Below are 14488 nucleotides of genomic sequence, written 5' to 3'. Positions count from 1 at the left end.
GGAGGTTAGCTGAGTGGCGAGCCCGTGAAATGGTGTCATGTGGCATTGTTCTCTTCCGCAACCACAAAGTCCCCTCTTACACTCTGCACTCGTCCGAAATGCGGGCATAGGACGTATTCATGATTCTATATACGGAAGCATATGCACACAACACGGGCGATATCAATGATGAAGAATCTGCATGAATAGTAATGTCGTCTCCCTGCCTTGTCACACAACATCGTACCTACATCGTTTCTGTGAACCTCGACACTTCCTTTTCCGTCCTGAGCCACGAAGTTGAGACAAGTGAACTCTTACTGCCACATCAGAACGACTGCAGGTAGCGACTTCATGTCTTTACAGCCTCCCTTGCTAAGCGCCTGGCTTGCTCTTCAGCCTTCTCTCTGTCATAAGTCGAAACATGCCATTCATTTTCGTCGTCGTGCTCTTCCTCCCCCAAGTCCTCCCCATCACTGTCCAGTGTCGCAAAGCTGAAGATGGGCGAATTGAAGACTGAAGTAGAAGGAGAATCATTCGGGCTGCCATCGACGTGGATAAACGACAGAAGTCCGTCATCTGCACGTATGTGATTAGGCAAGGTCCCTTAATGACACGCAGAACGTGAAAATGAAAATGCTCACCAGGTGCAAGATCTCTCCAGCTGAGAAGATCCGCTGGGATCCTGCACAGCTGTGGAGGCAACTGACTACCGTGATTTATCCATATGTCGTCCCACATCTCACTCATTGTGTTGATCTCGATCTCGAAAAGCCGCACTGTATCGTGTAACAGACCACCGCCAAACCCATCTCCTCCGACGACTCGGTCTGGATCAATGTCCGCAGTTCCCGTCCTGCGCTGCTGACGTAGAGCAGTCATACGTGCCTGTCTTTGAGCCCTAGCATTTTGAGCAACTGACTCCCTTTCACGTCTTGCACGAGCCGCCGACAATTCCTTTGGACCTCTGAAGATTGTCAAAGGATTGAGTCCTCTTGGAAGATGCACTCGTATGTGTGGTACGGCAATCTGAGGCCAAAAGTCGAGTGCCGGTGCCCGAACGATCAAAGTCGCAAGCGGATCATGCGCGACAAAGGAGAATGCCCGGATCCGAGGTTGCCAGTGGTTCGTGATGAGATCACTGAGCAAACCACGCATGTGATGAGCAAGTTGATATGAGACCACGCCACGCGAACTCGTCATTGAGATGCCTTCGTCATCAACAAAGCCCGGCACATCGGGAGGAAGTCGACCAGTGTGTTTTTGCTCTGGGTGAAGTGGTCGCTTGTGGGACGCTGCACAAATCGTTTTCGTTGACCTAGCAGCAGAACGTCCACTCTGTGAGGCAAGCATTGAGTGGGATGAGGCAGCGCTTTCCACGGCGGTAAATAGTGTGGGAGAAGTTGTTGCGTGCGAATGAAGAGGTTGAAATTGAGGGACATGAGCGGTATGTTGACTCAACGCCGGCTCTTGAACATGAGTAACGTTCGCCCGGTTCATAGTCACGCTTGGGGGCGATGTGAAAGGATCAGCAATGGTTGATTGTGAGTGAATTGGCGAGCCGGAGGGGTCCGTGGCGATTGCATCGATAGCATTCGGAGGACGCCCGTCTCCGCCATTTACCGCTGGACCAACTGGACTCAAGGTAGAACGAATCGGAGACGCAGCCCTTTCAGAACTATGCTGGACTGTCATCTGTGAGGTCGGCACCGGGTATGAAGGAGCCGCATTGGCCTGGCGTGGTAGCAAGTGCGGGTAATAAGTGTCGACAGAGGCCGTGAAGGTCGGGGCTGCAAGCTGTGGAGCAGGCATCAGTGGAGGCGGCGGAGCAATGGGTAGGGTGGTAGGTGCATGTGCCGCAGCTGCACCATTGTGAACTCTCGTATTGTTGATCCAGCAGGTCGGCAGATCTAGCTCCGTGTTGTGATGCAGAGCGTCTCTCCAATCTTCTTGTGCTGACAGACGATCATTTGGTGGGTCTCTGGAGGCCCGATTGGTGAATGTATTGCCCAAAGGACGGCCGACGTGCGCTGTATGAAGACCGGCACTGCTGGCCGCGATGAGGTCTTGACCGAATGGAGAGTCGTAGAGATCCCACATACGGAACTCGAGTCGTGCCTTTTGTGGCTTGATGAGCGACAGTCCAGCGAATAAAAGCGAAGCATCGGCTTCGTGCAGGACTAGGGTATCCTTGAGGGTGAAGGATCTGAGCTCAGGGACTAATCGCATCAGGTCCAGAAACGAAGTGTGGATGGTGTAAGGAGCGGTATCACTACTGATTCCAAGGAGCTCTCTGTGAGTAGAATCTGAGTGCCAAGCTGAGAACTCGAGAGCTGGAACAGGAGGCGAGGGCCTCACTGTGAGATGCTTGATGAACGTGTGTTTTGGTAGTCCGGTGTATCGAGATGGTAGACAGACTGATGAGATGAAAGGTTTTATATTTTTGTATCCGATAGCTGGGTGACGATACAAGATGGGTGTCGCCAAGCGAGCATGCTGCTTCGACAGAAGCAAGGGCGTGACTCCGTTGCGGATCACACCGCTACTGTGCCACTCTATTATCAAACGTTGGTCAATCACGCGTCAATTGTCATTGACGAAGGAAGGCCGCCGCTCACCGTTGTTGCATGTAGCATAATAGAAATCGAACACTTTCTCCCAAAGCTCATCGGGCAGTTGTGGCAGATAGTTCACCCTCATCTTGCCCTTCCCCTTGTCTCTTTTTGGTGTCACCTCAATGTCCTCATCGGCTCGACCGAGGTCGTCGATATTTTCTGACGCTGCTGAAACGAGCAAAGAGGTAAGGACGGGTGTTGTTAAAGGACGTTTGGTGACATGGAGGTCTTCATAGTCGTCTCGTGAGTGCGGCCTTTTATGAGCAGACGAGGCGCCACCTGAAGATGGACCGCGGGACGGGTTGCTCATGTCGAGGAACAGTTGTCTCCGAGGTGAGACACCGTGCAGGTGCGCGTGAAAGGATAGTAGGGAAGGGGTCACTGGCACGAAATAGTTGCAAGCAAAGTAAGTGTAGGCCACTAGCACATGATGAGTGATGCTGTACAGATTTGATATGTACACGGTACTGACACTGCCGTCGAGATATGATGAGGAAAGGAAAGGGTCAGTGAGTGATCAGTGAATGAGACAGAGAGAGATACAAAAGGATGGATTGTCCCTCTACGGAACGACGATGATGACAAGTGGAGGTAGCACAAAGGTCTGATTGTGAAACAGTAGGTCACATGTGCCACACCCCTGCTTGAGGTCTACGGTGAAGCAGATAATGCCGTGAATATCCGTAGTCTGATCCCGTCGGCGGCCAAGGTCCTGACAGTCCGGAATCAAATCTTGTCAACTAACATGAAATGAATGGTGATGATAATTCTCGAGATTTCCAGCAACCGCCAAAAGGATTATCGCTTGTCTTGGTCAACCACTCGAATTTCAGAGATATCATCTCATTGACATATCTCGCTTCATGCTCAGCTTTTGACGGATCATATCCCCTCTTGGACGATAAGACTCATTCACCATGCCGCCCAGACTACCAACACGAGCATTTTCGGCCTTGCCTATATCACATCAGGCTGTGGCAAGCTCATCCACGTTACCGCCTCTTCCTCCACGTTCGTCATCACAACGACAACAGCATAGCAGGGCAGCGTCACCTCGTTCATCACCCATACAACATTTCACCACTCTTCAGTCTCGACCGTCAATAAGTGCTCGTGGTGAACAAAAGGTGTGTGTTCAAAGTCAATCCGTTCGAAGCTACTACTGTGTACTCATGACTTGATATTCTTCTTTCAGCGGTCCTTCCATTCCACACCAGTACATCGAGCGTCAGCGAAGAATCCTTACGAGGTCTTGGGCGTAGCAAAGGACGCATCAGCGGCCGATATCAAAAAGTCATATTACGCTGTGGGTCGATTTCCTGTTTCGATGTCGAAGTTGACTAATGTGACTGGACTTTCTCATGTAGCTCGCTAAGAAATGGCATCCTGATTCGAGCAAAGAGAAGGACGCGAAAGAACGTTTTCACGAGATTCAAAATGCATACGATGTGAGTGAGCCTGTATGACTGACGAAGACTGCCTCACAAGACATGGTGTGCTCATATATTTGCTTCGACAGATCCTCTCCGACGACAGTAAACGACAGGCTTACGATCGATACGGTTCTGCCTCCACGCAAGATGGGTTCGATTCCGACGCATTCGCTAGGGGAGCTGGTGGATTCGGTGGTTTCCAAGATTTCGGATCAGCTTTTGGTGGACGTGGCGGAAATGCTGGAGATCTGTTCGAACAATTATTCGGAAGTGCTTTTGGCGCAGGACAGAATCCCTTTGGTGGCGGCGGACCTGGTGGCGCCGGACCGAGATCAAGACCTGTCCGAGGGGACGATCTGGAAGCTGGCATAGCACTTTCATTCCTCGAAGCTTGTAATGGTGCCACTCGGAAGATCACCATCAGTCCCGTTGTCGACTGTAAACCTTGCACAGGGACAGGATTGAAACCGGGTCAGAAGAAAACTCAATGTGCAACATGTAAAGGAACGGGTCAACAGATGTACAATGTGCAAGGGATGTTGATGGCCTCGACATGTTCTGCTTGTGGAGGCGCGGGATCGACGATACCCAAAGGCGCTAGATGCGGTGAATGTGATGGTGTAGGAAGAGTAAAGGAGAAGAAGGAGGTGGACGTGGAAATCCCTGCGGGTGTGGAGGACGGGATGATGATCAGGATGCCGGGAGCGGGAGATATGCCCTTGTCGGCTAGTGGACCGCCTGGTGATCTCCTTGTGAGAGTAAGCGTTCGACCATCGACCGTCTTCAGAAGACAGGGAGTCAACCTCTATCACGACGCGAGGGTACCACTGCATACGGCTCTGTTGGGCGGTGTCATCAGAATACCGACACTGGAAGGAGATGTGGATGTGAAGGTCAAGGGCGGGACACAGAATGGAGAAGAGGCGGTTTTGAGAGGTCGAGGAGTGAAGAGTGTCTACGGCAGAGGGAGAAACGAACGAGGAGATCTGATTGTCGCATGGAAGATCCAGATTCCTAGGCGAGTTGTGCATGGTCCAATTCTGGCAACACACAGCTGATCGGAGTGGTACCTTTCCGCAGATCATTGACACCCTTCCAGCGAAAGATCTTACAAGCCTATGCGGACGACCTGGAAGGTCGTCACCCTCAAATCACATTTGGACCCCCACCCTCCTCGTCCAGTACTACACCTCCCGCATCTTCTTCCTCTTCTATCAACTCAAATGGTGAGACTCGTTCTTCCTCTGCTTCCTCTTCCTCTTCTCCACCTCGGACCGAATCCGAACGATCTACCTATACTCGTCCTCCTCCCTCCTCCACGTCTGGGTATGACCATGAACAAGATTCATCCTCATCATCCGCCGGAGGAGTGGTGGGTACTATAGCTTCGGTTGTAGGAGGAGCTATAGGTTGGGTCGAGAGGCTTCTAGGTGGCAGCGGAGGTGGGAAGAGGCGGTGAGCAAGTGTAAATGTAAATATACATATCAAGAGAACAGAGGGTTGACCAGGTCGGTCCTTGTTTTATTCTCCTTTCGCAGGTGATGCAGGTGATGAATCGATCGTTGACAGAACGGTAAACGAACAGGAGTCGACGTCGACGGAAGAGAAGTCCATGACGAGCGATGAATCGAAAGTGGAGGATGTAGGAGAGGGAGCAGAAGAAGAGACGGCGGAAGAGAAGAAGAAAGCTGCTACGGGATAGAAACATTGCATGATCCATGATCCGATTGTTTTTTCCATTTGTCGTGTCAAGCGACAAACAACGCACAACTCATTCATATCATCAATCTATCTTGGGATTGAGTCCATGCATTTACACATGCATCGATCGTTCAAAAGATTTGGATTTAGGTCGCATTATAGTTCATAATAATCATGATGGTTCGTAAACGCACAGAGTAAGGAATAAGATCCCGTCGACTTGTCAGACCTGAATGACACTGGATCACGACAATCGACGCCGTCGCTCATCCACGATCCACCTAGGCGATCGCCTCGACTCTTCGTGGTTGGACTTTCGATATTGCTGGGAAACCACCCATTCCATCAGACGAGGGTTTCATGACGAGTTGTTTGTTTGAATACGACAGATGACCAAGTATCAAGCTCTGGTAAACATGGCATGGCACGAGTATCAGCATCTGTCGAAGCGTCACTTCAACCTCCAGCGAATACTGCAAACACAGACGAATGGGCACGGAAGAGTGCCTGCATGACAAGGAAGACAGGGGAACTCACTTGGTCTATCAAGCTCGAGAGGACCACGATGATGTCCTCGATCGTAATTGTACCATCTTCCAGTTCCCCAGAGCCCTCGAACGCCCGTCGAGCCGCACTGAAGAAGATCCACGTTGGACACCTGTTCTTGGCAACGGTCGGATCGCTCGCGTAATAACATTTCAGCCTACAGACAGCGACGCATATCTCGTCAACACACAAGCTAATGTCGACAACGACGAAACGCGAGACTAATTTATCGTATGCAAGACATAAGACGACTCCACTCACGTTCGTCTAAACAAGTTTCGCCAGACCAATATCTCCCCCCGTTCGAAGAGGATCAACCAGACACTTCTTCTTCTTAGCCATTCCCTCGATCGCTCCAGTGTTCTGCGCCACAGCGGGATATTACCCGTCCCAGAAGCATGTATGAGCGGTTGAAATTCGACCATGTTGTAATCTCGAAGTAGATGTTGCGGAGGCATTAGACCAAGAAGTAAATTGACAGGTATCAACCGGATCAGGATGGCTCTGCGAAAATGTCAGCCCCTTTCCCTGGCAAGATACAACGACGAGAAATCTCGGTGACATTCGAACGATTGAATGAATGAACCCACCGACGCTGCTTCCATCCTAGCTGAAGTTCTGGACAGACTCCCAAAGCCTTATCCAACCAGTATTTCGCTCCTCTCATATCCAAGAGTACCACTCCGAGTTTCCCGCGCCAGTAGTAACTCTGGCATACTTCTGTCTGCGGTATGAGATGTCCTCGAGAAGCGATTCGTTTTTCTTCTCGAGGGACCAGGTTATGTAGCGTTTTCTGAAGCTCGGTAGATTGGGTGTGGAGTTTGCGCTGGAGGATGCGAAAATGTCAGTTCAGTCGCGATTCTAAGTAGTCATTGTTGAGATAAATAATTGGCGAAAGGATCTCAACGGTGCATGATGTAACAGAACGAGGACAATGACAATACAGTAGTGAGGGGAGAAGAAGACCAAGTAGAAGAGGAAGAGATCAGAGGAAGGAAGAGACTGGAGGGACAGAAGACGGAAAGCCAATTGATAGGAATGACTCACCTCCGCATAAATCCGGAACAAAACATTGGCCAAACTCCAGATCACATCCCCCACCACATGTTGCTGTCCCACCCCTTCATTCCACTCCGTTTCTGTCATGTTGGACGTCGCGATCTGGTTCGACCTCTCTATGACCTGTCTTGTGGCGTCGCGTATCGATCGAGCAGACTTGCCATGCCTGAGAGGGAGGGTCGAGAGGGAAGCTGCCTGCCGACGAGTGATCGTGGTCAGTTGATTTCGTGCACAAATGCTGAGCCAAATGCTGAGCCGTGTGTGCGAAGATGGGACAGCATGAATAGTCACATTGGGCAACGAAGATGAAGAGCGGTGACTCACTCGTGATGAAAGTTGGACCAGTCCTTTCGCCAAGATGACGATGAGAGGATTCATGAATGCGTGGATGTAGGCTCCATCCGCTCTCGACATTGCGTAGAGCTTATTCGCCTCGCTAATGGGACCACGGCAAGAGATCAGCTCCGCTCTTCGCGTCAGGACAATGGTGGTAGTCACCGCAAAAGCAGAATGTTCGACACATAATCGTGAGGAGAGCGGTTAGAGACAAACTCACCAGCAAACCAGTTGTAATCGACTGAAATCATGGTACGCTCCTCCACTCTCATCACCATCACCATTCCCACTTCCTCCTCCTCCTTCGACAACCTCTCCTCGGATGTTATTCAATATGGCGGAGATGAAGTTTACGAGGTTCTCTCGGACATCGTCGCGTACGAACCCAAGTTGAGATCGGATGTTGGTGCTTGACGTGTTATTCGGGTGGATCTGAGATATGAGGACACAGAGTCTGTATTAGCCAGACTGGAAGAATACCCAAGAAACGCATCAGAGTTCGGGAAGGAGGAGACAAGAAGGGGAGAATACGTTCCAGAGAAGAGAAACAATTGAAGGGCTAGCGGCGACACTCACACTCAACAAAGCCTGTCGTAGGGGTCCAAAGAACGGATGGGACCCTTCAAGAGGTATTGATGTGATCAGGTTCTCAGCTGATAACGTGTTGAAACACTGCGCGACATGAGTGGTGAAGGTCGATACGAGCTGCACTTCGCTCATCCTGTCTCCTGAAAGACTATCTGTCCAGAGTCGAGCTCTTGTCTGACCAAGGTCACTTTGTCAACGAACATATCGCAGTGAGCGACAAGTCTCGACCTCGTTCAAATTCAGCTTCAAAGGTGTTGTCCTCGAAAGTGATGATGTCACAAGACACTGGTGGTCTCTCCCTATAGATCTGTATTCAAGCTACATATGATCGTCTGGTCCCATTGAAAAACGCATGATCTACCTGTTGAGTACATATCACAGACTACCATACAGAACATGCGCTACATCCATTGCGAGACACAAGTATTCGCATATGATAATGCTACTTTTATCAAAACGAAACACGAGTCGATGTCACAACTATCTCTTCCCTCGTCTCTCTGCCTAGTCTGCAAACTGGCTCTCAATCGATGTCATGATATTCAGAAAGTCTAGTGTAACGTCAACCATGGTCAGCCTTGTCTCATACATCCTCCAGGACAGGCCACTCACCGAGCAGGTACGCCGCGATTCCCTGGACGTTGGCATCTGCCTGGTCCTGAGCTGGCAACGCGTCGAGAAGAGTGACTGCTACCACTCGGATTTTAGTCACGAGAGAAGGACCATTGGCGGCCAGCTACACCAAGGTATCAGCTCAATTCTACGCTGTCGTTGAGTGACCAGAGAGATGAAAGCTCACTGCTTGTATCGGGATCCTACAGAGGAAGCCTTTATCAGTTCCATTTTGCTTTCACTATACCGCTATGCTCACCCATGCACAGCCTTGAACAAGTCTTGATACACCGATTGTCTCCAATCTACGTTCTCTCCAAGGTCTGCTGCTACCAGCTCTGCCGCTGTCAGGTAGAGCAGAGACATGAGCCACTTCCTTCTAAGAACTTGTCTGAAGAAGATATACCATTTCTACTCGGCGCCCCCGGCTGTCCACTCCGGTTCAGGAGATCTTCTCGATGTAAACTATTGGTGCTTCGTCAGTATTCCCAGCATCGACCACCGAGGTTGGCACTAACATCAATCTTAATCTCGTCATCGCCAACGTCACATGTATGTTCGCTTTCATCACCAGATATCCGTCCTTAGCAGTCTCGGAAGACATCGGGTCCGAGAAGAACAAGTCCAACTCGTCCCGAACAGCTTCTTCCCAGCCTGGAGCAGGTCTATTCATACAATCCCATTAGTCTCTTCCGAATCAAATCGCAATGAGCCGTAGAGCCACTCACAGGGAGTTACCTGATCCCACATCAAGCTGGAAAGGTCTAGCGAGACCATCGGCAATCTGTTTGACACGTTGTTGTAGCTTTCGAACTTGTCGAAGGGCTGTGAGCAGATCTTCAGGCTCGGATGGCTGCTGACGCCGAATATCGCGTTCATGTAGCAGTATATCTCCCAAGATACTGCGTGATAATTGTCAGCCTCCCGTAGCTTATTTCGACTTCCAGACATACGTTACTAGTCTCGTCAAGCTGTTGAAACCACAAATCAGAGGAACAGGTTTCGAGCTAGGCAGATACCCATGAGCCGTAATTGAGCGATCATCCCTGTGGCACCGACAGCAGATCAGTGTCGGTAGACTCCCGAACCAAAGGCGCGATGAAAGATCCACTCACAGCTCCGATGGGAGTTTAGTAGATTCAGGTCCCATGAACTCGTCCGACCGCAGAAGTACGGGCTTGGATCGTGATATGGCTTCGAATTTGTCCGCGTTGTAGATCAAGAACCACACTCTACGCCTTCGCTCCGCTTCGATAGGGCTCAAGCCGAAGTATGTCTGAGCAAACGGAGTCAATGCCGGTGATGATGTGTAAGCCCCTCGGATGACTTACGTCTTCACGATGCAGTCCCAAGCTGATGGCGAGGTATTGTGCTTCTCCAAAGGCTGCAGCTTCCAAACCCATGTTGCCATGTTTCTAAGACTTGATTGAGAGATCGCCCGTTCTGCGCTGATCTACACTTACATTGTGAACCACAAGAAACAGATACCTGTGACCTGTCAATCAGCTTATGATCCGTTGAATGATGACCCCGCGAAGCTCACTTGATGCATATCAGATCCACGTTGGGGTCATCCATTTCTCTTCTGGTCACCGCGTAACAAGCTTTGAGGCATCGATCAGAAAGCCTTCTCACACTTTCTGCTGGTATAGGAAAATATGATTTAGGCACCTAGTGGACCGTTTAATCGTCCTCATCAGATTTTAGTGTTTATTATCACTCACATGTATGAGAGTAGTCGCGATCATTGCCATGATCAAGGCGAAGAATATCGGCCTTTTCTCTTCATCGTGCGCCGACAAGTCTGCCATGAAGGAAGGACGGTGGATGAGCGGTATGATGCTCCAGACCTTTCGAGGTGAACTATATCAGTCCGGTGTAGCAGACCTGAGTCCGTTTCTGAAGCTTACATGTTCGAAATACAAATGGATGGTATGCATTGCCAAGTCACGAGGCAGAATTGACTCGATAGATGTCGTGGGCGGCACCGAAGCTTCGGACAATGCCATCGCAGGCGAAACTTGGTCGTTAGGCGAAGTGGAGTTGAGCGCTGCGGCCGAGCTCATACTCTTATTCGCAAGGTTACCAGAAGGTTCAATTATATGTCGGTCACTCTGTGTCGCTGATGTGGAGGGACCCGCTTGCGGGCGACCTTCGTATCGGGGAACGGCGGACGTCGATGAGTGACTCTGGAAAAGGGGTGGTGGATGGTGGGGGTGGGCCATCGAGTACTGCTGACCTGGAGGAGAAGGATATAAGTGGCGGACTGGGTCATGCCGAGGAAGGGTCATTGAGGAGTCTTGGTGGTAGAGTTGAGGCAGTGGGATGACAGGAGATTGTAGCGGATTTCGAACCATGGTTGGAGGTCTCTACGAAGTGCGTAAGCCAAAGACCAAACAGAAGGGCGGTCATAATGAAAGACTCACTTGATCATGAGGCAGATCAACGCTGTACTCTGCACCCACTCCATCAAAGCTTCCTCTTCTCACCATCGCATCGTCGTCAGAATCGCTTGAGCCTATACCAGTCGGATCGATTCGATTCTGTGGATGATCTCCCTCTATGCCTCCTCCACCTTGCGATTTCCGTCTTTGTCTCTGTTCCTCTGCCAATCGCTCAACCACACGATTCTTCCTCCCGCGTCGTTTGCGTTGATAGAGATAGGAGCAATCAAGACTCCATTCTCGGCAATGCTATAAGGATCATTGGCATGATCAGCGAGCCACAGGCGATTTTCGACGACAGGTGGTCAGCGGAGTACGCGATGACTCACCTCGCATGGGATCGTTGCTGTCGCTTCCGGACCCAGCTCGATGACAGCAGGTCTACCTGAACACTTCAGTTTCCTCGTCCTGCAAGCATCACAACTCGGCGGTTGTCTCTTATTGAGCAGTTCGACTGTGTTGGCAACTCCTTCCTGGATCTCTCTGGAAGGACCAGCCGAGGCATTACCGTCCTCGTTGTGCGAAGCAGCGGGGGCAGCGACGAAGATGAATCGTTGTGGCGGTTCCGAGGCCGAAGGACGACGTTGGACGGTAGGCGACAACGAGGGGACGCGAGGCATGATTGTCGAGTTATCTCGGTGGATTAATGGAGTTTTGATGGGATTGCGGTCCTGATCTCAGATACACGAGTGAGACCGTATCGAAACGGTACCGGCGGCATCGACGAGATCTTCAGGTTGAAAGGTGAAGAAGCATGGACTAGGCTTGTTTTGGATGTTTGGATGTAGAGTCGTGGAGCTGATAAGGATTATGCCATCGTCATGAGATCGTTCACCGGAGGGACGAGTTGCGGAGAGAAGGTGGAGAAGGATGTGAGGCCCCTTGCCTCCTCCAGCGATCTCTTCTGGACGCAGGTCTGTTTCGGTTTTGTCAGCTGACTCGCGGCGGTCAATCTCGGCAGATTCCTTCCGAATGCCGAATGGCATGTAGATTTTGACCCTTTCAATCTCTTTCGCTGGAAGATTCCACGAGACAGCACAGCATGCCCTCGTCCTCGACGGACTGGGACACCTCGCTTATCTCTCTGAATCGGCTAGATTGTGGGCGTCTCGGCTTCGTCTCTCTATCTCTCTCTCGAGATCATCATCACCCCTGCTCCTCCTCCCCCAGGGGAGGGATGGTTACCCTGTTCGTACAGTGACAGCCTCTCCAAAGGCTCCCTGCTAAACTGTTAAACCTGTGTTTGCAAACCTCCTCCACCTCCACCTGCGTAACTGGCTAGCACCACCCAACCCGTTTCTCTCGGAATGAACCCTTTTCGAAGACTACGTCTACCATGTCGCCATAGCAATCAGGTCCACTTTGGCTGTTCCCACTGACCGAGTATATAGACCCCATTTAATCATATCCATCTCGCTTCTCATTTGCCTCTCTCCATCACACACAGACATATCAAACAACACATAGAGGCCAACTACTTCTGCATATCAAAATATCACGTTTCAACTCACTGCACAGAATGACTCGAACAATCACCCTCTCGGACGGCAAGAAGATCCCTGCCCTGGGATGGGGAAACGGTTCGGGCGGTATGAACCGTAACCCTGACAAGGCCTTGTCCGCCGGTGTGATCGCTCTCAAGGCGGGTATTCACCATATCGATACCGCTCAGATCTACCTGACCGAGGTGGCCGCTGCTGGTGCTATCAAGGAGGCTGGTTTCACCAAGGCCGATGTCTGGGTCACTAGCAAGCGTGAGTTACCGAAGTATCCGTCCAATTCGGCATATGTCGTGCTGATCATTATTCCTACCATTCTTGCCTCACTCGCGCTCTATCGGACCTGCCGTGCCGAATGTGACTGTACTTGATTTGCATACCTCACAGTTGGTAAACAAGGCCTCTCTGTCGACCCAAAGACCATCCGTGAGAACGTCCAGGGAACACTCGATCAACTAGGCTTCAAGCCCGACCTCTACTTGATTCACAACCCCTTCGTCGCCGAAGCAGGCGATGGCAACATCGCTAAACTCTGGACTATCCTCGAAGACCTCGTTCAGAACGGACCTTTGGAAGGAGTCAGCTTGGGTGTCAGTAACTTCCGACCTCAGGACTTGAAGGAGATTCTCGCTGTGGCGAAGATCAAGCCTGTTGCCAACCGTGAGTCTGAGTAGTGTCCCACCCAGAGAGTCTTACTATCTGTGTTGAGGACTTGGTCGTATCCGCACTGCTTTCCGGTCCTCTTGTTGTCCGTTCTGCTCGCGCTTGGGAACGCCACGCTGATCGACCATCACTGTTCACTAGAACTCGAATTCCACCCATACGTACTCACTCACCTGCAACCCGTCCTCGACATCTGTTCCGCCAACGGGATCGTCATCGAATCGTACGGTCCCCTCACCCCTGTCCTCCGTCATCCTACCGGAGGTCCACTCAAGCCCATCCTCGAGCGGATCGCGCAACGTGTTTCCAAAGAAGCAGGAAAGACGGTCGACCCCACCAGTGTCCTCCTGCTCTGGACTATCCAGAAGGGCGCAGTCGCCGTCACCACTTCTACCCGGGAGGAGAATATCAAGACTCTCGCTTCGGTCGATGGATTGCCGGACTTGACGGCAGATGAGATCAAGGAGATTGAGGAGACTGGTAGGAAGGTCCATTACAGGCATTACAGGGTGAGTCCGGCGTTATCGGTTTATCGGTCTTTGACAACATGGGCGAGAACACGAACGCTGACCTGAGTCGGATGGATCAGGAGCACATGGAGAAGGACTTCGCCGTTCCCGATCTTCCCTCGGACCTCTAAGCCAGTATGTAGTTTGCAGAGGCGGGCAGAAGTGAGAGAGAAGTCTTGTAACGGTGTAACAGAGGGAGCAAGATGTGAAAGTGAAGTATGCAGATATGCATTAGTACAACACCTCTCTGCCGAGTCCACACATGTCTTGGGCACCTTCTGCGACATTCGAACCTATCTCGAATCAGCTCCGACAACGACTGGTACCTTCACGTCTATACGTGCATATCAAGTCAGATAATATAGGAGTATATGTACGTCCGTCCGTCCATGACGACCTCCCCGCCTTGGATAAGTTCAATGAAATCATCGTATACAACATGTCGTCGTCCTAACCAATCACGATCCCCATTTTGCAAGTATGTATATTCCCAGCGCCCATCTG

At 51.0% G+C, this 14488-nt stretch overlaps 5 protein-coding genes across 5 annotated transcripts; 2 read left to right on the top strand and 3 right to left on the bottom strand.

Annotated features, from left to right (window-relative positions):
- Positions 1 to 331: 331 nt before the first annotated feature.
- On the bottom strand, positions 332 to 2904 carry IAR55_001065 (uncharacterized protein; the record flags this gene model as incomplete). Its single annotated transcript, XM_066944195.1, has 3 exons — positions 332 to 558; positions 624 to 2534; positions 2598 to 2904. The coding sequence occupies 3 exons, from the start codon at positions 2902 to 2904 to the stop codon at positions 332 to 334; spliced, it is 2445 nt and encodes an 814-aa protein (XP_066805396.1).
- A 607-nt stretch (positions 2905 to 3511) lies between these two features.
- Positions 3512 to 5729, top strand: IAR55_001064 (chaperone DnaJ; the record flags this gene model as incomplete). Its single annotated transcript, XM_066944194.1, has 6 exons — positions 3512 to 3721; positions 3790 to 3900; positions 3962 to 4042; positions 4114 to 5045; positions 5108 to 5469; positions 5566 to 5729. 6 exons carry the CDS (start codon positions 3512 to 3514, stop codon positions 5727 to 5729), a joined length of 1860 nt encoding a protein of 619 aa, XP_066805395.1.
- Positions 5730 to 6009: 280 nt separating this feature from the next.
- On the bottom strand, positions 6010 to 8389 carry IAR55_001063 (uncharacterized protein; the record flags this gene model as incomplete). The annotated part of the gene is made up of 8 exons (XM_066944193.1): positions 6010 to 6135; positions 6266 to 6431; positions 6536 to 6778; positions 6865 to 7100; positions 7322 to 7528; positions 7658 to 7769; positions 7890 to 8101; positions 8246 to 8389. 8 exons carry the CDS (start codon positions 8387 to 8389, stop codon positions 6010 to 6012), a joined length of 1446 nt encoding a protein of 481 aa, XP_066805394.1.
- Positions 8390 to 8761: 372 nt separating this feature from the next.
- Positions 8762 to 11933, bottom strand: IAR55_001062 (uncharacterized protein; the record flags this gene model as incomplete). Its single annotated transcript, XM_066944192.1, has 16 exons — positions 8762 to 8808; positions 8870 to 8993; positions 9057 to 9072; positions 9129 to 9213; positions 9276 to 9334; positions 9388 to 9534; positions 9598 to 9771; positions 9823 to 9915; positions 9985 to 10145; positions 10201 to 10284; positions 10333 to 10357; positions 10413 to 10540; positions 10594 to 10719; positions 10780 to 11238; positions 11296 to 11562; positions 11643 to 11933. 16 exons carry the CDS (start codon positions 11931 to 11933, stop codon positions 8762 to 8764), a joined length of 2286 nt encoding a protein of 761 aa, XP_066805393.1.
- Positions 11934 to 12832: 899 nt separating this feature from the next.
- Positions 12833 to 14115, top strand: IAR55_001061 (uncharacterized protein; the record flags this gene model as incomplete). The annotated part of the gene is made up of 4 exons (XM_066944191.1): positions 12833 to 13067; positions 13200 to 13472; positions 13617 to 13984; positions 14065 to 14115. 4 exons carry the CDS (start codon positions 12833 to 12835, stop codon positions 14113 to 14115), a joined length of 927 nt encoding a protein of 308 aa, XP_066805392.1.
- Between the last annotated feature and the right edge of the window lie 373 nt (positions 14116 to 14488).

The sequence above is a fragment of the Kwoniella newhampshirensis genome, chromosome 2 (assembly GCF_039105145.1).
Source record: "Kwoniella newhampshirensis strain CBS 13917 chromosome 2, whole genome shotgun sequence".
NCBI classification, from domain to species: domain Eukaryota; kingdom Fungi; phylum Basidiomycota; class Tremellomycetes; order Tremellales; family Cryptococcaceae; genus Kwoniella; species Kwoniella newhampshirensis.
Note: the sequence above shows the minus strand (reverse complement) of the source record. Positions and strands in the feature narration are given on the sequence as shown.